Source organism: Crinia signifera, chromosome 4 (genome assembly GCF_055691185.1).
Source record: "Crinia signifera chromosome 4, ASM5569118v1, whole genome shotgun sequence".
NCBI lineage: Eukaryota > Metazoa > Chordata > Amphibia > Anura > Myobatrachidae > Crinia > Crinia signifera.
Genome location: NC_139220.1, coordinates 256202097 through 256226790, shown reverse-complemented (window position 1 = coordinate 256226790; position 24694 = coordinate 256202097). Strand labels below are relative to the sequence as shown.

At 42.2% G+C, this 24694-nt stretch overlaps 1 protein-coding gene across 2 annotated transcripts in view; it reads right to left on the bottom strand.

Moving 5' to 3' along the window:
• Positions 1 to 24694, bottom strand: part of CERS3 (ceramide synthase 3) — a 134472-nt gene that overhangs the window by 14324 nt on the left and 95454 nt on the right. For both annotated transcript variants that reach the window (XM_083184276.1, XM_083184277.1), the window contains 3 exons: positions 9065 to 9183; positions 2628 to 2685; positions 1838 to 1888 (listed from right to left, as the gene is read on the bottom strand). In XM_083184276.1, coding sequence (XP_083040402.1) covers positions 1838 to 1888; positions 2628 to 2685; positions 9065 to 9183 — 228 coding nt within the window. The remainder of the gene's footprint in view (positions 1 to 1837; positions 1889 to 2627; positions 2686 to 9064; positions 9184 to 24694) is intronic.

Below are 24694 nucleotides of genomic sequence, written 5' to 3'. Positions count from 1 at the left end.
ACAACACAGGTACAATGTTAAACCCAAGCACAACAACAAACATACACTGGACACATTTGTTTTCTCAAGAATTCGGACTTGAGGCCTGATTCACAGACTTCCATAAATCCGAAATTGACAAGGCCTAAGCTAAAGCATGGAAATACTGGTTTAGGTCATTAAGAAATGGTCAAAGGAGTGACTCTTACTAGGGCATAAAGTAGTGAGTAAATCATAGTAGGATTGTGTGATACTGTATAATAAGGAAATTAGATTGTAATCTCCAATGTGGCTTAAATAAAAATGTCACTTATTGTGCAATGCTCCGTAATTTGCTGGCACTATACAAATGAAAATTGGAAAATAACTTGATCCAATTACATAACAATAACTTAATTTAATCTGTTATCTGTACAATTCAATCCTGTGTAACTACTCGCACTCAACTGCATCTGCATTAGTGTAAACCTGCACCAGACTGTGATAAGAGACAACAGGTTCCATGGATCAGTGGCTGTGACACCCGGTGCGGTAGCTGAGAGTGCCACTTGTGTGGTGCACCACCTTGTACTGACTGGCACTTCCAGCTGCTGTCCATACCTTCGCCTGGTGCATTGGAGCTGTCTACCTCCTCTGAGACTCTATCTGAGGGGGTGACTCTGTAATAGCAGAGCAGCTCTTATCACCTAGTGTGACCCCCGCACCTCCCTAGATTATGTCTCAGAGGAGGTAGACCGCTCCAATGCACCAGGAGAAGGTATGGACAGCAGCTGGAAGTGCCAGTCAGTACAAGGTGGTGCACCACACAAGTGGCAATGTTTTAGTGGGCATAAATCCATACACCTTCACAAGCATGCACACCTATGGGAGCAGGCACTCTCAGCTACCGCACCGTGTGTCACAGCCACTGATCCATGGAACCTGTTGTCTCTTATCACAGTCTGGTGCAGGTTTACACTAATGCAGATGCAGTTGAGTGCGAGTAGTTACACAGAATTGAATCGTACAGATAACAGATTAAATAAAGTTATTGTTATGTAATTGGATCAAGTTATTTTCCAATTTTCATTTGTATAGTGCCAGCAAATTACGGAGCATTGCACAATAAGTGACATTTTTATTTAAGCCACATTGGAGATTACAATCTAATTTCCTTATTATACAGTATCACACAATCTGAATTCCCGCTTTAAGCCAAAACAGGTGGCCTGTAATTGGACCCTAGCACCAACACTGGGAGACAGCACCGGTAACCACCGTGCCGATGTGTAACACACTTTGTAAGTTAGACCAAGGAAGACAAATATCTTACTACAGTACGTGCACTTGTGAACATTTGATCCTTATTCCAATATAACCAGCAGCTTCTACTTCACTTCTCCTAGTACAGTGGTTTTTCTACTTCAATCCTGAAAGGTGATGTTTTTAGCTGGGTACACACCTAAAGATTTATCTGTCCAATCTATCTGGTGAAAACAAAAAAACCTGGTATGGGAGCATATGAGAATCGATTATTTGCTCCCAAACATTGGAAAACAAACAATGGTCATTCAGGCAAATTGGATAAACCAATTTGATTTAACAAATTTATACAATCATTCTTTGTCTATTTTCCAGCGTCTGGGACTAAATGGTTAATTTTTATTCCCACTAGATTGGTCAGAACAATCTGTAGGTGTATGGCCATTTTAAGATGGCTTTTATTTTGTAGAAAGTGTAGGCATTACTTACACAACAAAATAGATTACCCGGCTTGTGCATGATTACAGAAATCCAGAAAACTTGTTTTAGAGCACATACATTTTCCCCTTCTACAGTAGTATTCAGTGTCTCGCCTAAATAAATAACATGGTCTTACCTGTTTTGGATACCCCACCCACACTTCCCAAACATCATGAAACCAAGGTTTCTGCAAAGGCAAGATTTGGACATAAAAAAACAACATGAAAATCTGATATATCACACATTTTATAAAACATTTCATCACAAGGTTACAATCAAGCCATACACTGTGGTGTGTACTCAATGATTTTTACGAGCTGTGACAGCGAGTAGCTGCCTGCTCGCGGTCACAGCTCGCAGGGTCAGTATTCAACTGACCCCCCTGCACACGCAGTTTCCCCCTCGCTATGTATTTGTAGCGAGGGGGATATGGCGTATGTGGTGACTAAATGCAGCAGGCTCCCTTTGGGAGAATCCTTGCCGTCCTCTGACAGTGAAAATTTCCCCGTCGTGTTGAATAGGGTGAGCGGCCGCCGATGGGGTTAAACAGCGAGGATCGCTTGTTTTCTGCGATCCCCATCGTTTAACCCCCTCGCCGACCACATTGAATACTTCCCTTTGTTTTGAACAAAAAGCACAATTTTTTTCACAATCTAATAAATTCAGATACTACAAGACAGAGTTTCTGCAACTCCATGCAATGGAAATGTGTGCATCTGTTGTAATTACAATTCTAGTTCCTATATTCCGCCATTCATACTGTAGATGGTTATGAGCATTTTAGAGCTTTCACAACACATCTAAAATTAATGTTAATGGGATTTAAGAGCTTATCGGAGTGCAAGAAAGTTTCCGTTTAGACGGAGCCTTAAAGTTGTTACATTAATTTGACATCAATGATTGTTTGACAGACAGACCATACTTACGTCATACAGGACCGCGAAGCCCCCGATCAAGGCACCCAGGTAAAAGGTGAAGCGCCAGCTGGAGAGGAAACAGGCCTGTATCAGATATTATCATCTACAATGTGCTTTGTTTTACGTACATGCCTGTAGTAAACATGCAGACGCTGCCCACAGCTACAATAAATTCTCTGTTGCTAATTTCATTATATCATATAGAAGAACAATCAAACCCTTAAATTACAGTATGAATCCTGGATGAAGCACTTTCCTGCCAAGAGATCATGTACTGAGTGATGAATATAAAACATGGTGACGCCGCCTCTATTACATAACATGTCTCTGCTCTTCTACACTTAGGGCCTTATTCTAGTTCACTCTGACAAAATCCTTCTTAGATGGACAAAACCATGTGCACTGCAGGGGGGTAGATGTAAAATGTGCAGAGAGAATTAGATTTGGGTGAGTTATTTTGTTTCTGTGCAGGGTAAATACTGGCTGCTTTATTTTTACACTGCAATATAGATCTCACTTTGAAGTAAAACCCCACCCAAATCTAATACTCTCTGCACAAGTAACATCTGCCCCACCTGCAGTGCACATGGTTTTGTCCATCTAAGAAGGATGTTGTCAGAAAGAGTGAACTAGAATAAGGCCCTTAGTAACTAGGTTGAACGAAATCTCAGATTAGTAGGTGCTAAATGAATAATGTAATTGATTTGTTTTTAGACTATGACAAGTAATTTTGGAAAGTGGTGAGAACTGAAAGGTATCTTTGGCTAAACAAAGGAGAATGCAGATTAACCTGGGACTAGAGTGGCCCTTATAGTCTTCACAAGGGCAACACATTAACCTATATCTAACATAAAAAATGATATAAACTGTTCCCCAAATAAAGATACTTTTCAGTGCATAATAAAGGGAAGGAAGCCACAAACTGCCCTCTTCCCCCTCACATCCGCCATTCACTTGCCCCAGAACACCAGTGCCTCAGACCTTCCAACAAGTCACTCAAAAAAAGGGAAACTACTACAGCTAGATTGTAAATGAGCCGGGGGGGGGGGGGGGGGGGGGGACCATCATCATAGTGGCAAGATGATAACCACTATAGTTTTAAGTACTATAGCATTAAACTTGTGTTTCCATTTTTTTTTTTTATGCGATTTTCTGGCTTTTATAGATTTAGGAGACATCGGTGCGGATAATGTAGGGCTTCTCAATATAGCCCCTTGATCATTGTCAGACCCATGACCATGTGGCCATAAACCTAGCTGTGGGAATCATGAACTGCCCCATTAGCCTTCTTGTTTCATGCTGGATGTGCTGCTTGTCCACCCTAGGGTGCGTGGAAGTCTGGTGCAGTTTTATGCTCTTCTTGTTGCCCACAAACCTCCTCCCAGGGCCCCCGGCTCTTCAGAGACATGCTCACCACAGCATAAAGCAGAGAGTAAACCATAAAAATCCTATGAGAGACATAGCAATCACATAACTCTTGTCATATTAATATGCATGATCAGTACATCTGTATAATACAGGTGAATTTGTCCCATCTCTATAATGCGCAGTGGGAAAAGAAGTACCGGCCCCACGACAGACGTTGAGAGGAGAACAAGAGGTACTTATAGCGAGACCGGGGCAGATCCAGCATGCAATGCTTAGAAATACAGGTTGAGTATCCCGTATCCGAGTATCCGTTATCCGAATTATTCCGAAAACCACACATTCCAGAAAGTGACATTTTTTTATTTTTTTTTGCTAAAAACTCACTGGGGACATTTGTAACAGCACTACTGGTGACATGATATGTAACTGGCACTATATATGTGCAAGACAATGATTGCTTGGCATTCAAATTCAGTGCTGAGATAGTACACACATTTTGTTTCACGTTTTGAAACCTTGTTTTTTGAACAAATAAAATATATTTGTGGTATTTTATGTGGTAATAAAATATATTTGTGTGTATTTTATGTGTTTATACAGCATACATGCAAGATACTTCAAAATACATAATTGAAATATTAAAATATTCCGAAATACGGAATAATCCGTTATCCAAAATTCTCCTGGTCCCGAGCATTTTGGATACGGGATACTCAACCTGTACTTTGCAACAAAAATGTCCCAAATTTCACTGTAATAGAGTCAAGTAACTAGACCTTTGTCATAGACCAGGGTAATGCCGGGTACACACCAGAACGATTTGACCTCAGTTCCACCGATTGTATGTAAATTGGGCATGCTTTGGCATGTTTTAGATCCGATTCCAATCCAATGCGCGTCCCCGCTGGCTGTTTGCAGATCCTACCTGCTGCAGTCAGGATTTGAAAATTATCCCTTCAACTGGGTACAGATCGTGATTGGATCGTACGCAGTTCATGAGTTCCAACAGATCGTGCCACCATCGTATGATCTTCTCACAATAATTATCATTCTGGTGTGTACCCTACATAAGGGATAATGCTTAATGAATAATGGGTATTAATAGCCCTATTTCAAAATGATAGAAATTAATATTTTGCACGAGTTTCTGTAATGTGTCTTAAATCACCGATGTCATGCACATAAATTCCTGTATATTCTCAATATATTTATTTATTAAAGAAATAAAAAGCATTTATTTTGGTTACTAGTTAGTGATAAAAATCTCAGTCGCGTCTCCTTTAGCTGCTTACATAATTAAACTCTTACTTCATCTATATTCTATTTCTCCGATTTACCGTTTCACATGAGAATATTAGCAGATGGAAACTTAGCCCCTGTGCGTACATTGTCTTTGTAATGAAATTATAGTGGCTTTTGCCAATTGCACCATCCAATTCCTAAATTAAGGCTGATTGCTCCCCTGGAGATAGGTAATTACAGACCCCAGAGATCTCATGCTGCCTCTAATTACACTACATTAAAGTTGAGGCCCTTTATGTTAACTAGTGCACTGGAAAGCAGCTTCCCTGTAGACAAGACGCTGCAGATTCATAGCCTGCTACGTATGTCTAGCGACCCAAATGTGCAGCATGTCTATTTGTAAAGTAAAGTGCCAAAAATAACATCTTGGAGTTAAATTTACTAAGCTGCACTCCCCATAGATGCATCATCTTCAGAGCTTATTGGCCACTGGATTTAAAGGTGCAATAATATTAAATAAAAAAAACATGGTGTGTTTTGTATTAAACATTTTTCCCCCTTGAGATCCAGCTGATGAAACTGCAGCATTTTTATTACCACATTTACTAAATTTTATTTATAAAGGCTCCAGGATTGTTCGCCCCGCCGTACATATTGCACACCAAACAATACAGGGTACACAAAACTGAACATTACAGTAACTGAAAAACTAAAAACAGAGCACAGGTAGCAATACATCTGAGATGTAGGAAAGCAAATGAGTTGTCCGCATACTACTAGAGGCGAGTTGTCGTTGGCAGAGATGAACGATTAGGAGTGAGAATAACTGCGGTTATATATGGTCACGGAGTAGGAGACAGCTCTAATTGAAGTGCGAGAGAAGAGGGGTTTGGGAAGAGGGCCCTGCTCCAAGGAGCTTACATTCTAGATGGAGGGGGCAGACAAGGAGGTCTAAAGGCAGGAAGTGAGCATGGCAGGGATGGCCAAGACACATCGGCAGGGACAGCCAAGACATGAGTCGGGAGGTACGGAGTGTGGCCTCAGTACTGAGGTATGCAGAAGTGTTCACTTTGATGAACAGGTGGGTTTTTATATTCAATTTGAAGTTTGCATGGAGAGAGTAATAAAACAAGAGAGATCTTTCAAGGAGTAGAGGAGAGTCATTGGTTTACTGGAAAGGCCAGGAGAGAGTATTTATGGAAATGAGGTTGAAGATGTAAGGAGCAGTGAAGTTAGAGATGGCCTTGTTTGTAAGGTTAAGGAGTTTGTAGAGGATTCTGTAGGGGAATGTGCAGATTTTGTTGGCGGGATTTGGCAGAAGTGGAGCGATGGGAGAAGATAAGTCTAGATGCAGAGTTGAGAACTGAAAGGAGGGAAGCGAGCTGAGAGGACAGTGAGGAGAATGTTGCATCATGGGATAAAAAGTAAGTGAATAATAAGTTTAGTAAAAAGGTGTCTTTGGAAAATATTGCTTCGTAAATACACCCCTTCCTCTACATGGCAGCCCTGGTGAATAATCTCAGTTACCACAGCACTGTTGGTAATGCTACTTATTAAGTATACGCATAGTCAACATCCATGAGAAAAAAAGTGTCTGAAGCCCTAGCAGTGCTTATGGTGGGTTGGCTTACCCTTCCTGGTTTACAAGCAGACAGGTCAAGGATAACCAACAACAAAAAACACATGGCTTTCGCAGCCATTATACAGGATGTAGACGTCTGAAATGAGCAGAGTGATTAAGAAGATGCCACAATTTGTGTCACGGCCGCAGCAGGACTCGGATAAATGACATGGAACCATGAGGCTGTACCTGACTCTATATGGCAGGCATAAGGCAGTCAAGCTGGCATGGAGAAGAACAGGTGGCATGGAAATGTTTGCATTGTGGACTAACTTATTTGCCTCATAGTGTACACTAATTTTTGTACTGTATTGTATAAACTCATGCCATTACACCATGCATGACAAAAAATGACTTTACTAATTAGCAGCCTGTCAAAATGACACTTGAATTCCCCTTATAGAGGCAAGGAGTATGTTTTTATTTTGTATCAACAGGTAACATATGCAAGATGATTGTGAGCGATATGCCAGGACATTTTAAATACGATTTGAGGATTTGAGCTGCATATAGTGGAGGGGCAGCCATATTGTGGACTGACCTAATATTCCGCCTCTTTACCACAACAGTATTACACATTATGAAACTTGTTAAGACATTTTGAAGGCAAATGTACAAAAAAACAACATGTGGCATTGGTGGCCAAAACAGCCTGTCCTTTTCTTAGTGCAATTTAGAAAGCAAATTTGATAGTAAGTACAAATAGACCTGGTTAGCGCACATTTCTACACTGGTACAATGTGCGGAGTTCACCTGCTGGAGGGTCCAGCAGACATTCCCAGAATGCAGTGCTCCTGCCTATGTCAAACCCTTTGGGGATGCTGGAGATGAAGAGTTTCCTTTCTGGGCTTAGATCTATTTCCAGTAACAAAATATCCCTTAGAGAGGGCGGCTATGATTCATAAGCTAGATGCAGCCATAGAGTGCGAGCAGGGTGTGGCCAGAGAGGCTCCACACATTCAGTGCAGAGAGGACAGCTAGAGGTGCTGCACACACAAGCACATAGCAAGGAGAGCCGGTGTCACATGAACATGGGCTGTGTGCATTCATCGCATTGCTCTCTATATGAACAATGACTGAGTTCTTTCCAAAAGCAATCCACTCCAGCACAAGCCAAATAAAAGCCAGATGACAGAAATCACAGTCAACAAACACCACAGGCACAGACTACATCCTGAGTCATAAAATCGAACAAACAATGCATCGGTAATGCATAAATATGGCAAATGTCTGTTCAGGCATTGTTTCAGTTTCTCAACACTAAAAGTATAGGTCCATTGGGGCAGATGTATTAAGCCTGGTGAAGAGATAAACTGGAGATAAAGTGGAAGGAGATAACGCACCAGCCAATCAGATCCCAACTGTCATATTTCAAACACAGCTGATTGGCTGGTGCGTTAACTCTTCCAAGTTATCTCCACTTTATCTCCAGTTTATCTCTTCTCCAGGCTTAATACATCTGCCCCAAAGTGGAGATAACTTGGAAGAGTTAACGCACCAGCCAATCAGCTGTGTTTGAAATATGACAGTTGGGATCTAATTGGCTGGTGCGTTATCTCCTTCCACTTTATTTCCAGTTTATCTCTTCACCAGGCTTAATACATCTGCCCCAAAGTGAGTTATAGGAACGTTTTTTTCGTCACTTTTCTTATTTTCTGGGTTTACGGATTTAATGCATATAAACCAGCTTAAAACTCTTAAAAAAAAAAAAAAAAAGTAGGTCAAGCCAGTTACATAGTGCCTGTAATCAGGATGTGACGATCCCAGCTATTCCCCATAGGCATTATACTACAACAGAATAACCTTTGATAGGACCCAAGCCTAAAACCTTGCTGTACACACGAGATTTAAATAAAAAAAAAAATGACTCAGAAGGACCATTCTGAGTGATATCGATAAATAAACCCCAAGTAGTTTGTATGCACAATATCATTAATGATACGCAATCCCATGCATCGTTACCAAACAGCCACTCCCCCATCAGCTGTGCATGCAGCTCACTCTGCTAGATCGTCATGGAATGCATGCATAGCAGTCCCAGTGACGTCACTGAATGATAACCAATATCAGTCAGTGTGTATGACCTACATCATTTGCCCAGCGGCACAGACAATATAGCTAACTATATCTGTCACAGCAGATAAAGGCCTACCCCGGAAAGGTTAGTAAGATAGTGCTGGGTAGGTGCGCTCAGACCCAGAAGACCTTTTCTCACCATGATTCCTGAAACTTCTTCAGCACAGCTGGCCGGTCCTGATTACGCCTCCTCCTGAACCACCGCTCCACCTGCAGCGTTGTCCGATTGATTTTCTTAGCCAGGCCATATGTGTCTGTCTGTATAAGCAAAGGTTACAAATCATCACATTATACTGTTCATTTGCCTCTCTGAATCATTAACAGCAACACATTAGCTAAGGAATCCACACTGCTTGCCTCATGGAAAAGCTAAACATCTGAAGTAAAAAGATTGACAGACAGAGTGCATACAGTATGAATGACAAAATAGTTTTTTCATCTTCTTACATTTAAATAACATAGTAGAGTCTTAAAAGGGAGCATCATGGCTATGGTCAAATGAAAGCTAGTTCGGTACTTGTTTCCTAGCACGGCCACACCGATTTACATCGGGGTGGTCGTGTCGGAAAAATCGGGTCGATCGCATCGCATGCCATTTGGTCGCATGCGATGCGATCGTCGCGACCGACCGATTTTGGACCCGATTTTTTTTTTTGAATTAAATGTAAATCGGGTCCCTGGGACCCGATTTTACATTGGATTCAATGTAAAATATTCCCAACCCCCCCAAATGTCACGGCGTACACCCCACCCCACGATAGACGCCAACCCGAAGCGTGGCGAGCGCAGCGAACCCGCGAGGGGCGGCGGTACGCGTCCTCCGACCTTTTCATGCCCTACTATCCACGTCGGCGTGGAGTTGAGAATAGAATAGTGTGGCGAGCGCGAAGCGTGGCGAGCGCAGCGAGCCCCGCGAGGGGACGCGGATACCTTCACAGGTAAACGCGTCCCTTCGCGGACTTCACAGGTGTCCGCGTCGCCACGGACACCTGTGAAGCCCGCGAGGGGACGCGTATAACTGTGAAGGTATCCGCGTCCCCTCGCGGGGCTCGCTGCACTCGCCACGCTTCGGGCTCGGTGGCTCGCTGCGCTCGCCACACTATTCTATTCTCAACTCCACGCCGACGTGGATAGTAGGGGAATGAAAAGGTCGGAGGACGCGCACCGCCGCCCCTCGCGGGCTCGCTGCGCTCGCCACGCTTCGGGTTGGCGTCTATCGTGGGGTGACGACGGGGACATCTAAAATGTGAAATGGGTCATATTGGCCCATTTCACATTTTTCACATTTTTTCAGGATTTCAATGTTAAAAAATCTTTTAACATTGAAGCCTATGTAAAAATCGGGGGCATCGCGTCGGGACCTATGTTAATGGTCCCGACCGACGCGATGCCCCCGATATTTTACCTTTCCCGACACGATTTCAATGTTAAAATATTTTTTAACATTAAACCCTATGGGGAAATCGCGGGCATCGCGTCGGTCGCGTCGGGACCATTGTTAACGGTCCCGACCGACGCGATGCCCCCGATATTGTGTCCTAGCCGGCCAAATGGACCTGATTTCAAAGGAAATCGGGTCCATCGGATGGATCGTGTACCTTAACTAAAGGTACACGATCCATAAGATATGTGGCCGTGCTAGGAAACAAGTACCGCTAGTTCAAAAGGCAAAGTAAATTGGGCAGACCCTCCCAGGCTCCAGACTGCCCAACACATTCATTCCTGATCCAAATCATTTTCCTACACACCTCCACATGATCGGAAACAATCGATGTCTCGCCATGCTCTATTTGACCAGGGAGCTCAGCCTCTCTTATGGGGATGAAACTCCCATCGTGCGGCCAACCTGAAAAGACGCCCGAGTATACAACCAGATTCAAGGCTCAGCAAGTTGCAATCCATTACCACCATTGCATTGGGTAGAAGCTATACTAAGTAGCTATGTTCTCCATTAACACGTTCTACAGCGCTGCATACTCAAGGATCCCAATAAAGTAATATACATCCAAATTAGGTTGAAGAGGGCCGTTATTGCCATGTTTACAGCTTAAAGGAAATCTGCAAAATAAAGACTGCAGTAGTTTTCCACTCGTCAGGTCTGATGGCTTATTCATTGCACTGAGGGCAGTATTCAATGAGAAAAGTTCTCCGTGTTTTGTGGAGAATTTGTGCTTTGTTCGCCTTGGACGGAGCATTTTGCTCTCCAAAAGCGAGCAACCCTATTCAATGTGAAATATTCTCCGTCTTTTTAAGTGATTTTCTCCGTCTCTCTCCGTGTAGCAATTCTCCATCTTTTGATGGAGAGCTGGAATGTGAACTTTTGAACGTAAAGGTTTTTTTTTTAAATTTTGGTGTCAAAAAATCAGGTTTTTTTTCCTGTGAAGGGGCATGTTAATTTTATTCATGTGCTTATAGCACATGAATATATATTTAATTTTTAAAAAAATATTTTTTTTTTTTTTTTTTTTACACAGTGCAGCCAGCAGGGGGCCCGAGCGCTCGAGCCGCTCATTAGATATTCATATATTCACTGCACCCGAACGTAACTATGCACGAACGGTGCAGTGAATACTGGGTCCCCCGCTGGCTATAGGGGGGTGCAGCCTGGGTCCTGGAGAGCCCCCCTCCCCTCCACAGTCCTCTGGAGCAGCCAGGGAGACTTTAATCTCTCTGGCTGCTTCCGGCTCCCTGAAAGCTCCCTGCTCCCTGCAGGGGTTAAGACTCGCCGCGAGTGGCGGCGAGTCTTAACCACATTGAATAGAGGGAGCAGGAGTGGCAGCGAGCCCTCCGGAACACGGAGAGTGCATGAAGAGCGAAATAAAACGCTCTCCATGCACGGAGAACTTGTTCATTGAATACTGCCCTAAGAGGCCAGCCAAATTTTTATTTACCATGGTAACAATCGCCAGTTGCACCTTCACATGCAGCTTCTACTGCCCTGTAATGTGTTTTACAGTCTAGCCGGAAATCCTAAAGTAAGGAATTAAATGAAACCCGGGAGTCTTCTCGCACTTCCGATTTTTTTAATATGGGGCTTTAAGCCTTTAACTTGTGCCAGGAGGGAAAGCTCAGCAGTGTCAGGAGAGGAAGAGAACATCCCATTAATACTAAACAAGATCCTGGTTTCTCTGTACCCAAGGTCATTACAAATTAAGGCTTCTCAACATAAAAGAAAATTAATTTGGCCAATAGAAAAGTCCTTGTGTTTCTACTCCTAAGGTTGATACCCCCATTACCAATGTTCGGTACACTACTGATCCATCACTTCACATATTCGGTATGGCCTATATCCCAAGCATAAATCTTTGTAGCCATCATAATTATTTTTCAGATCTGTAGTTTTTATTGTCCTCTTTATGTAAGGTCATCTGTACACAACCTATATCTGCAACACTAAACTGTTTGTTGTTCAACAGACTTGGAAATGTATCAAGGCTTCTGGTGAGATAAAAAAGAGAAGTCGACTAAAGCAATCAGCTTCTTCACAGTCATTTATCCAAAACAGACTTTGAAGTAACAGCAGCTGATTGGTTAATTTGAACTCTCTCTCCCCAAAACTCATATCTCCACAATGGGCTGGCTATTTAACAGACAGCCAAGTTCTGCTACCATTATGAAGGTTAGAGTGTAAATAATCACGATTGTAAATAAAATTAAGGAGTTTCTTTAATGATCCCAACATAGCAAAAATAAAAAATAAATACTGTACTACCATTAAAAATAATTCTCTGACAAAGGTTTGAACATCAACCAATAGCAAACTCTATAAATTGATATCTGAAATTCTTGTTTAATTTCGAGACAGGTTCATAGTTAATCTGCCGATGTTTTCTGGACCACAAGGTCATTGAAAACCTTCAACAGGTAAAGTTAAGGCTCATGGCTTGAGAGGTTTCAAAAGTGAAAGCAATACTCCGTTGGCTCTATGTACTGGAGCTTAACCCAATGCCATCACTCTACGAAGAGCACCAGGAGAAGAAAGGAGGACCAATCAGATTGACACAAGACAATTCAAGGAGAATTTAAACTGGGACGCCAACCATCATGCAATTTGAGGCCAGCTTCCGAGTCATTTGGGCAGAATACTCATCCATTCATCTGTCAATAAATCTGTAGTACGATTATTAATGTTTACTATTAGACGATAACACTGAGCAGGAACCATTTATTTACTGGACTCTGTAGCATAACGATTAATTTTCTATCAACATTCAAAAGAAGAAGAAAACTCTTCTCATCTGATTAAGTGATTTTCCATCAAGACAGAGGAGTCCTTTATTCCTAAATAATATGAGCCATTTGCAACAGACTAGGAAACATGCCCATATATTTAAACTACCCTTTGCTTCAAAACAAAGAACACCAGTAACACAGGAGAAATGATTATATCACACTAAATAATGATCTTATGGTACCACAAACCTGTCTCCATCAAGTACACATGGCATCATGAAATTCGCTTTGTCAACAGTGCCAGAGCCATTTCGACAGAAGCCTCATAGGCTTGATGCGCCAATTTTATACAACGTAACTTCCGCTAAGCAGCAGTCATCACCTTCATACCTTTATTCATCTATATTAAAGGCCGACATTGCCCATGCTAATGCCATATGTGGTTTGCAGAACAGTTCTAAATGTCTCATGAAAGTATCAAATGATTTAAAAGCTAGGACCCATATGCAGGTTCAGCGTAAATTTAAGCCCCACTATTTTATAACTTAAATAGCAATTTGTGTATTTCTTAAGCTTAGTTAGTGTAATGGGGGGAAAGGGAGTTGGAAGGAATTGATCCATTGGGGTCTGTGGTCTTCCTACTGTTTTATGAAAGGGTAATTACGGTAAATATAATTTACTATTTTTTATTTTAACTCAATAGCATTGTAAATTGGTGGAAGCAGGTCTGCAATGGAGTATTGTGTGGTTGCTGTATAACGGTATTCTATTACCATTATTCCTGAGAGATGCTCCATCACAGCAGGCTGTGGCTAGTGGCAAGAACCATTGTGGGCATAGTCACTGTATCTGCCTTTATTTTGATAAAGGGGATTCTTGTCAATTGTACGGATCGGATGGTGTAATGGTCAGCACTGAGGTCATGGGTTAGATTCCCACCATGGCCCTAACTGTGTGGAGTTTGGATATCCTCCCCGTGCTTGCGTGGGTTTACTCTGGGTGCTCCGGTTTCCTCCGACACTCCAAAATTATACTAGTAGGTTATTTGGCTCCTAACAAAAATGAATATGTGGTAGGGAATATAGAATGTAAGCTCCACCGGTTCAGGGACTGACGTGAATGTTCAAATATTCTCTGTAAAGCGCTGCAGAATATGTGTGCGCTATATAAGAAACTGTTAATAACTAAAGAAATATAAAAATAAATAATTGCCACATTTTACAATGATGTTAGGGCCACTTTCTGCACTCTTTTCCATGATTTCTTATTTACTATTTAAAATATCCAGGCTCTTAATTAAAACATTTTCAGAAACGAAATAGTCACACACACATTAAGCACACAGAAAGTAAGCACAAATCGCTCCTTGTGTACAGCCCAATGCAATAGCGATGCACAGTCCCGCGCATCACTATCGCAGGGTCAGAAACGGAGATCGCAATCTAGATCACTCGAACCGTTCCCCTGCCCTTTAAATAACCTATTCTTTGCTACCTGTGTAAGGCAATCTAGACAACAGAAAGTTCAAGGAAAAAAAGCCTACTCTAAATCGCTTTGCACATATTGCTAGCACAAATGCTCAACATGTGTGTGTGTGTGTGTGTATGCCCCTGAAGACACAATTGACACAGTGTCTCTGAACTTATATTAAGGAAACACCACAATCTAAATGATAACAAATGGCAAAAACAAAAAAAATCACTGTCTTTCACCTTTAAATAGATTGATTTTTATCTAGCTGGCCCGTGTCATTATTCATTGTGTTTGGTAACAAAGAGACACTGATAGCTGCAATAACAATGAGCTGTGACAGAACAAGGCGTGTTGGGAACACAAGATGAAATCAGAGTGAGCCGGCGGAACACAGATTGTCATGTGATTACAGGACAGGGATACGTTTACAACATCAATCAGTACATTTAAATATTGTGACCAACAACATGGTTTACATGGAAGCTAATGCCTTGTATTCCCAAAGTATGCACCAATGGCAAAATGAGTGGAATTAACAGTTGGTAAAAGGAAATTCTAAAACTGCATATTACCCGATTCCAGAAGAAATACATGCTCAAGAGTTCCTTAAGCAATATACACAGTATAAGACACAACTTTGTTCTTGTACTGCCCAGTGACAGAAGGGAGATGGGTAGCTTCTTTGTATTCTCAAAATACTTTTTTTTTTTGCATCAATAGTTTTTATTGAGAGTTTTGTTCCGTTAACCACGGAAGGGTACAGAAAATAAAATCGGAAGGGGTAGGGGGTGGGGGGAGAGTCCAAGCATAGTCAACAACATAATAGTATGTAATTTATACAATTTTGCCAAATATACGTATATACTGTACATCACAAGTGAGTGATCCTGTCGTACCACAATGTTATTTATATCTACGATCCGAAAAGAAAGCTAACTCCCTCTGTCATCAATATTCGACTGTTCTAGAGCATATTGTCAAGGCCTTCGCCAGAGTTTGAGTATTGATGCCAGCTGGTCCATTTAGATGTGGGTGATCTAAGGCTGGTAGGGGGAGGTATACCTACTGCTTCCATCTGGTATGCAAAGTGGACTTTTCGGATGATCTTTGCAATGGGAGGGGGATCTGGGGATTTCCAGTTTTGCGCTATCGCTGCTCTAGTAGCTATTAGTATATGTCCAAGGACATAGTGGGCTGAGGAAGGGATGGCCTCTGGATAGACGTGGAGTAGGGCTAGAGATGGCAACATTGGAATAGATATCTGTAGGACCTTAGAGGCTAGTGCGAATACGTCGCTCCACAACTGGCGGATTTTGGGGCATGCCCAGAATATATGGAAGCTATCCCCTACTTCTGTACAGTTTCGCCAGCAGTACTTAGAGACTGAGGGCCATATCTTATGCAGCTTTGCAGGTGTGAAGTAGAGGCCGTGTATCAATTTGAAGTGCATCTCTATATGATTGCTGCATTTAGACATGGAGTGAGACGCCATATAAATTAGTTCCCACTGCTTTTGTGTGAACGACAGGTTCAAGTCAGACTCCCATTTCATTTGTGAAGCTGACTTAGCGACCAGATCATCTCTATTTGTCAGCTGATACCAGAACTTAATAGAGCCCCTAGAGTTACCAGCCGAGATCTTGGCTATGATCTCAGGGGGAGGGAGAAGCACTGGACCAGATGTTCTGATTGAGCTTTTTAGCCAGTGAATAATGCGGGTATAGGAGAATAATTCTGTATGGGGTAGATTAAACTGCGTTTGCAGTGTAGCAAAAGGGGTAGTTATATTGCCGTCTATGAGGTCCGTTATATTGTCTATGCCCCTAGCAACCCATCCGCCAAGTGCTAAATCTGGGATTATATTAGATAGGGCCTGAAGCGATAGGGAGCGAGTGGATAAAGAAATCTTCTTTGAAGCGGCCAGGATCTCATCCCATGCTTTTAGGGAGTGTTTGAGCGTACAAGGAAAGTCGTGTGCTAAAGGTCTCTGTTGTGCCGGGATTCACAGTAAATCAAGTAAGGGGAGTCTGGGGTACATTTGTTTCTCTAAGTCTACCCAGGGTTTTGTATCTGCTGGTAATGACCAGTCGCAGATCTGGGCTACTAAGCTTGCCAATTGGTATTTTCTGAGGTCTGGTACTGCCAACCCACCCAACCTTCTACATCTAGTCAGTCGCTGATATGCTATCCTAGGGGGCTTCTTCTTCCAGATGTATTTAAGAATAATGGTATGGATTTGTGAAACAACTTTCTGAGGGATAAGATACGGAATGGAGCGGAACAAGTACATCAGCTTCGGTAGGATCGACATTTTGAATGCAGCTAGTCTTCCCATCCATGAGACCTCCAGACTCATCCACCTTTTTAATAATAGATCTATTTGTGCTATGAGTGGCTTGTAATTGATATCTACTGTCGAGGAGAGATCACTAGGGATGTGGATGCCGAGGTAAACTATAGAGTCTATCCTCCAGTTGTATTTATACCTCTGTTTAAGTTGGGAGAGTTTACGGGCTTCAATATTGAATGGTAACGCTTCTGTTTTAGTTGTGTTAAGTTTATAAAATGATGCTGCACTGTAATCTTCAATAATCTTATGTATAACCGGTAGTGAAGTTGCTGGTTTGGTGACAAACAGTAAAACGTCGTCCGCAAATAGACTCAGTTTATGAGTGGAAGACCCCACTTGTATCCCTGGGAACCCAGGTGATTGGCGAATTGTGATTGAGGCTCAAAATACTTTTAGAAACTTACATATTAACAACATGAATCGCAGCTATTAGTAAAACCAATGCAAAAAATATATATCGGTTGCGCTTACATACAGAATGATACAGTCTCGTCCGCCAGCTCATCCTATCTGACACGCAGATCATCAGATGTGACAGCACCGCTAACAACCCAAGGGAGCGGCGTAACTGAGGGTGCACATGACGCTCCGATCTGCAGCATCGGACAGGATATTGTCTGATTTGTACACCTGTCATCTACACACAGGCAGCGTTGGCGGAAAGGTTTTGAGAGCAGCCAATATGAATTTGAATGCAGCCTATCAAGTAACCAGCGGCATCACAAAATTATAAATAAGAAAATAAGGCTTAAGCTGCCCATACACGGAGCCGTTCTGTACTATGCGATGCGCGCTCCCGCACATACTTTTTGTACTAGGTACACATCGTATCGGATCGCAGTGCATGCACAAGGGATGCGATCCGATCCGATGTGTGCTGTTTAAGTCCCAAACGGATCCGTTAAACGGACCGTGTATGGGCAGCTTTAATTTGTTTGACTTGCTACTCATTGCAAGTGAAGCTAACACCCAGAGGCGCACATCGGAGCTATCCCAAAACCCTATGATCCAACGCTGTGCAGGAGAGCCTGCAGTGACTGGCTTATGCTGTGAACACACGGTTAGATACAAAATTTAATATTGACTATTTAGTCAAAATCGAATGGAAATTGAATGTACATCGAATGCTTTTTAGCAGCATTTGATCCTGATGCATGTTTACGTTTAGTGGAAATCGAAAAGAAAAATAGTCTTGCAAGGCAAGACTACATAGGAGAAATCAAATGCCAGATTGAATTGACCGGCATATTGAATCGAATTCCACATCTATCCGTGTGTATACATCTTTACTCACTAGTAACTTTTGCATATTTTAGCACAGCTGCCATGTCCAAAAAAAAAAAGAAAAAAGCAGCAGCTGTGCTACCTCCTACCTGCATCCATGTCTGCCATCAGGCAGTTCAAAATAGTTTCATAGCAGCAGCAAACGTTTGATTTAACTACTGATTGTGTCAAAACAACAGGAGGTGTTAAAAGGAGGGTGTAGTATGTCTAGGTCGACACAGCAAAGTGTCGACATGAGGTTTTCCCCTTTTCTGGGTGTCTATGTCGAGCACATGGACCCCAGATTAGAGTACCGCTTCAGGCCCGGTGCTCCATTCCCAATTTGAGTTCATGTGGAAGGTTAAGTATGAAACAGTCCAAAAAAATTTGAAAAAAATTCATGACAATTGCAATGAAGACTTTTGACCAGATATATGTCAATCATATTGTTTTTGAGCCATCCGTACACCGTTAAAGGAGAAATCTCTGGAAAGAGGTTCCAGAGCGGCAGAATCACACTGCACTTTTAAAAGACTGAGGCAAGTTTGGCTTTTCTTTTGTTTACTTATATCTGTGCATGACTGCATCTGTAATTGTTTAAGACATGTCATAAGGTGTGTCACAACACGGAGCACCCTTGGGAACTAGTATGTGAGAATAAAAGCTGTTTGTTTTGGATTTGAAAGCCATAAATGCTTTCGATGCACCAATTCCAGCGTTCAGGTTGGAATTAAGTCAGATACTAAAAACTTGTAAGATCTATAAATTTGTGTGTGTGCAGATTTTATCATTTAAGTCTCTACAAACTAACATTGGTACTTGTTTCCTCGCACGGCGCCACCGATTTTGATTGTGAGCATCGCGTCGGAAAAAATTGCGATCGACTCGATTTTGCATTCATTTTAATGTGAAATGACCCAAAACACCCCATTGTAATAGAAACCCCCCCCTGATGTTTGAAATGGCGTCCTCCGACCTTTTCATACCCCTACTATCCACGTCGGCGTGGAGTTGAGAATAGAAAGTGTGGCGAGCGCAGCGAGCCACCGAGAAGGATACCTTCACAGGTATCGCGGCCCATCGCGGGCTTCACAGGTATCCGCGAGTGCTCGCCACGCTTCGGGCTCGGTGGCTCGCTGCGCTCGCCACACTTTCTATTCTCAACTCCACGCCGACGTGGATAGTTGGGGTATGAAAAGGTCGGAGGACGCGTTCCGCTGCGCTCGCCACGCTTCGGGTTGGCGTCAATAGCGGGGTGGCGTTTAAAATTGGGTGGGGGGGCCATTAAACATGCTTTTTACACATATTCAATGTTAAATGGGCCATATTGGCCCATTTAACATGGTCACCTATGCGAAATCGGGTTGATCGCATCGCGGGCCATTATAATGGGCCGCGACGGACGCGATCAACCTGATTTTCACTTTAACATTGTTCCCTATGGGGAAATCGCGTTGATCGCATCGCGGCCCCTTATTAGGGGCCGCGATGGACGCGATTTTCACTTTTACCGGCAATTGAGCCAGTTAAAGACAGAAAATCGGGTCCATCGCATGCCTTAAGTACCTTAACTTAAGGCATGCGATGTACCACGATGGGCGCCGTGCTAGGAAACAAGTACCCTAACATTAATATTCAAACTCAGGTTCTGCAGAATAGTTTGTGACAAGACGTATTTGGCCAAGTCCTGAACAATGATATTTATGCCTCATCAGTGGTGCTGAACAAATCAGAACACGATCCATGACACAAGTTTGCCTCCTAGCTCAATGAGGTGTGCAGGAAAACAATGTTGCATGTACTGTAACTGGCTGATTAAGGCACAGCCAAACATTGGGCCTAATTCAGGCTCCCTCTCAGATCTCCAAAACCCGATACTCTGCGATTTCAGGAGATCCGCGTACGCGCGCACACGCCAATGTGCACATGTGAGCACCTAAACTGTGGTCTTTCAGCGATCGCAGTTTAAGTAGTAATGGGGGGGGCATCAACTGACCGTTGGGGGTGACAAAAAAAGCGTTCTGTGGGAGCAGTCCGGATAATGCAGGTGTGCGCATAATATTACATGCAGACACTTCAACCTGAGACATGTCCGCGTTACCCAGGTAATGCAGCTAGGCTGGGCAGACAGTACTATGCGAGTCAGTGTGTAGCGAAGGGCTTGCAATTTAGCGAAGTACCTGCAAAACCTTGTGCGCACATGCGGTGAGCATGGTGGCCTTGCTCTGTGCTGGACACACCCCCTATTGTCACAGCAAGTCACAAGTAATTTCAGTGCCCTCATTTAACCGCAGTGTGTGTCGAGACCATAGGGTAACCAAGCACGCAGAAGAATCTAAAACCCAACTTATTCTGCATTCTAAGACACAAAAGAAGGAATTCCCGCACCAGTATCTTTTTTTGTTTGGATTCTCCTCCCCCAGTTATTTTCAAAAACTTAGTGGAGATCCAATCTTCCACTAGACTAGTCCGGGGGGTGCCACCCACTACTTAAAGTTAAACCTATACACCCACAAAGAAAGAAGTATCTTATAGGGTGCACTGAGAATCAAAATATTTATTATAAAATATAACTTTTAATAGTTCCTATAAAAAGGTCTCTTCATCAGATGGAGACCACATGACCTTGTCTCTGAGTGAAATATTTAAAAGATAGAACAATGTGATAAGAATTGAAAAAATGTGAAAGAATTAAAATAAGAAGAAAAGGATGAACGTATGTGTGTCAGATATTTATATATTTCTTGGCTTGAATTGCCTTTATAATAAATTTCTGCTTGCTGCTGTTACTATGTTGCAGCTGAGCAAACAGTAATGTTGCCACCAGGGTTTATTAAATTATATATTCAATGAGGGAGCACTGTATCATATGACAGTGTTAATTTTTCCTCATATGAGCAATGTTTTCTGCTGCTCAGTAATATGTGATTTTTCTGATTTTTTCTCCCAACTGAGTAATGATTTTATACACGTCCGCACTATAGAGGTGCGTGGGGATGGAAAGGACCTTTATAGATCGAATTATCAAGAGTATGTCCCTTCAATATTTATTCTTTATTCTGCATGTCCCTGTTTCTGTATTTAAGCGGACTTACCGCCAGACCGGGTGCAGTTGGACCATATGGTTATATTGTCACACCTCTCCTTAAGATGGAGTTAAGTTAATATAATATAGCCTATTTACATCAATAGGATCTCTGTTACCCAAAAATTAAGCGATGTCCTCGCTGGGTAAAAAATGGTTATATAGGTGTGTGACAGTCATAAACGGACTGATAATTAGATAGTACTTCTTGGTCCTAGGGTGATTTATATTAGCACCCCTTATAATATTCCCCACCTCTCCTCAATCCCGGTATTTAAGCGGTTTACCGCCGGGAAGTGCCGTGACAAATATGTTAAATTAAATGTTTCACATATACTCAGTTGTAATTAAACATGCCAGTTGTAATTAAACATGCCTCAGTTGGACATACAGCATTTAATATCTTTTTTTGTGTACATACAAAGAATTTTTTCACATATATTGAGCAGTAATTATTGTTTTATTTAACACTTGTATTCACAATAGGGTATTATTCTCTGTGTGTTCGTGCGCACAATTCCCTTTATTCACCCCAACGTTATAGGGGTTATGACAGTTAAATGTGCCAAGGTAGGGAGCGCTAAGTGCTGGTTCACAGTGAAGCAGTGTCAATTATAAGTGTCATACAGTAATAAGCGGTCGTATCCGCCTGTCTGTTTAATTGCGGGTAGCACAATATGTATGCTCCCGGCAATATCAGTCTGTTTCCCTGACTCAGCGGTCGCACACAGTATGCTGCGCCGCTGCCTGTCAGTTTGTCTCGGGTAGCACTAAGAGTGTGCTCCCGACGTAGCAGACTGTTTGCCGCTATTACGGTCACAAGATATATAGTGGTACAGGTTCCGGGTAGCTTTTAGAGTATGCTCCCGGCGTAATCGCATATGTATACCGCTATCGGCTGACGTGTCAGGCTGCCTATTAGTACAGGTCCCGGGTAGCATTCAGTGTATGCTCCCGGCGTAATTGTACATTTGTGCCGCTGTCGGCTTTTGTGACAGGCTGCCTACTAGCACAGGTCCCGGGTAGCACAGTAACTGTGCTCCCGGCGTTGCTGTGCGTTAATGCCGCTGTCGGCTTCAATGTCAGGCTAAGTGCCTATACAGACTGTATTAACAGGATAACTATATGCTCATATAAATAAACCCTAAGTGGAACAGCTATACTGACTGACTACACATACATTACATTCTAATCTGACTACCAACGACCGTTTCACTATCGCTTCCTCAAGGTATCAACCAGACTGTTCTCCAGGACGGGTTTAAATCCCCCGCCTTCATTTCTCATTGGATGAGTGTCACTGTTCATTTTCATATGGATACTCCCCCTCTCTATCCGTTATATGTAAAGGGGTTCCTGATACATTTCTTCTAATATTTAGTCAGTTTTTGTCTAAATCTGACATCATAATAACTTTTCACTAAGATGTCATAAGTTTCATTGCATCTGGATTCTTCATTATGATATTTGGCATTTTTCTATTTTTTTATTTTTTTATATACTGTTTTTTATTTTTTAATTTTTTATTTTTTAAAATGTTATTCCTTGTTTATTTTAATTATTTTCAATTTGTCCACGGCTGTTAGTATCTAAGGATACATGTGCTATATGTGCATCATGCCTTTTTACGAATTCAACTAGTATATTCCTAGCTCAATGAGGTGTGCAGGAAAACAATGTTGCATGTACTGTAACTGGCTGATTAAGGCACAGCCAAACATTGGGCCTAATTCAGGCTCCCTCTCAGATCTCCAAAACCCGATACTCTGCGATTTCAGGAGATCCGCGTACGCGCGCACACGCCAATGTGCACATGTGAGCACCTAAACTGTGGTCTTTCAGCGATCGCAGTTTAAGTAGTAATGGGGGGGGCATCAACTGACCGTTGGGGGTGACAAAAAAAGCGTTCTGTGGGAGCAGTCCGGATAATGCAGGTGTGCGCATAATATTACATGCAGACACTTCAACCTGAGACATGTCCGCGTTACCCAGGTAATGCAGCTAGGCTGGGCAGACAGTACTATGCGAGTCAGTGTGTAGCGAAGGGCTTGCAATTTAGCGAAGTACCTGCAAAACCTTGTGCGCACATGCGGTGAGCATGGTGGCCTTGCTCTGTGCTGGACACACCCCCTATTGTCACAGCAAGTCACAAGTAATTTCAGTGCCCTCATTTAACCGCAGTGTGTGTCGAGACCATAGGGTAACCAAGCACGCAGAAGAATCTAAAACCCAACTTATTCTGCATTCTGTTCTAAACCGAATGACTTAAATAAATAAAATGTTTAATACAAAATGTCTGTCAGCTACGCAAGGGAGTAGTTACTGCATGTGACAGCCTCCTTTTTCTTACAATATGTATATAATGCCTCGATTTTACACTTTGCCTGTGACATTTATGCAGTTTAGTCACTGCTTTATTATACGTCTCACTTGGTGAGCAACAACTGGCTGCTGCACTTCCTCCATGCCTGAGGTGTACAGTATATTTTACTAGATGGGAGTAGCACTGTTTAGCCAATCTGAGATATCAAAATGCAGAATCCCTGTGAGATGACAATTTGTAATGTGCCAGAGAACACACGCTTTGCATGTCTGTACAATATGAAACATGAATGATTTGCACAGTCAAATATTTGAAGCAAATCATGATACTGCATTCTATAATGAGATAGGGAAGAACCCGCAGTTCATTTTCTGCATACATTTCTACATGGATGCACCCGAACAGCGATGGAACAGACACATCTGTCTTGTTCCCACAAGCAGCATTTTCCAGGGTTTGGTCCATCAGTTATATTAGCTTATATATGCTATTGTAAATATTTTCCTAACCGGTTACAGATACTTTAATACTGATGTGCATCACAATGGTACAGCAGTAAAACAGTCATATATGTTATCATAAGGTGGGGTTACTAATCACAGCCATAAATAGGAGTGCCTCACCTTCATACAAACAGGCATATATCAAGCCGAATCAGCACAGGTTACACAGACATATATGACATTTAAAATAATGCAAGTGGTTACATCTGGCTACTTAGTAAAAATATAAATTAAAAGAATTAAAGTCAAAAGGGTCTGTGTTCAGTTATATAATTATTGTATTTAGAAGTGTGCAAACTACCTAATTAGTTTATTAACATAAGCATGCACACCCTAAGTGCCAGGAACCTTACAATGCTCAGCACAGGGAAGCAGGAAGTGTCTCCTGAGCTTAAAATAAAAATTTAAAAATGATCTTCAGGTGCATACACATTATGCCAGATCATTAATTTCCCCCTTGAACTGCTTGTACTCGTGGACAAACAATATATAGTATACACACTGGCTCTTATTCTGGTTCACTCGCAAAGGCAAATTCCTTCTCAAACGGACAAAACCATGTGCACTGCAGGGGGGCTGATGTAACGTGCAGAGAGAAT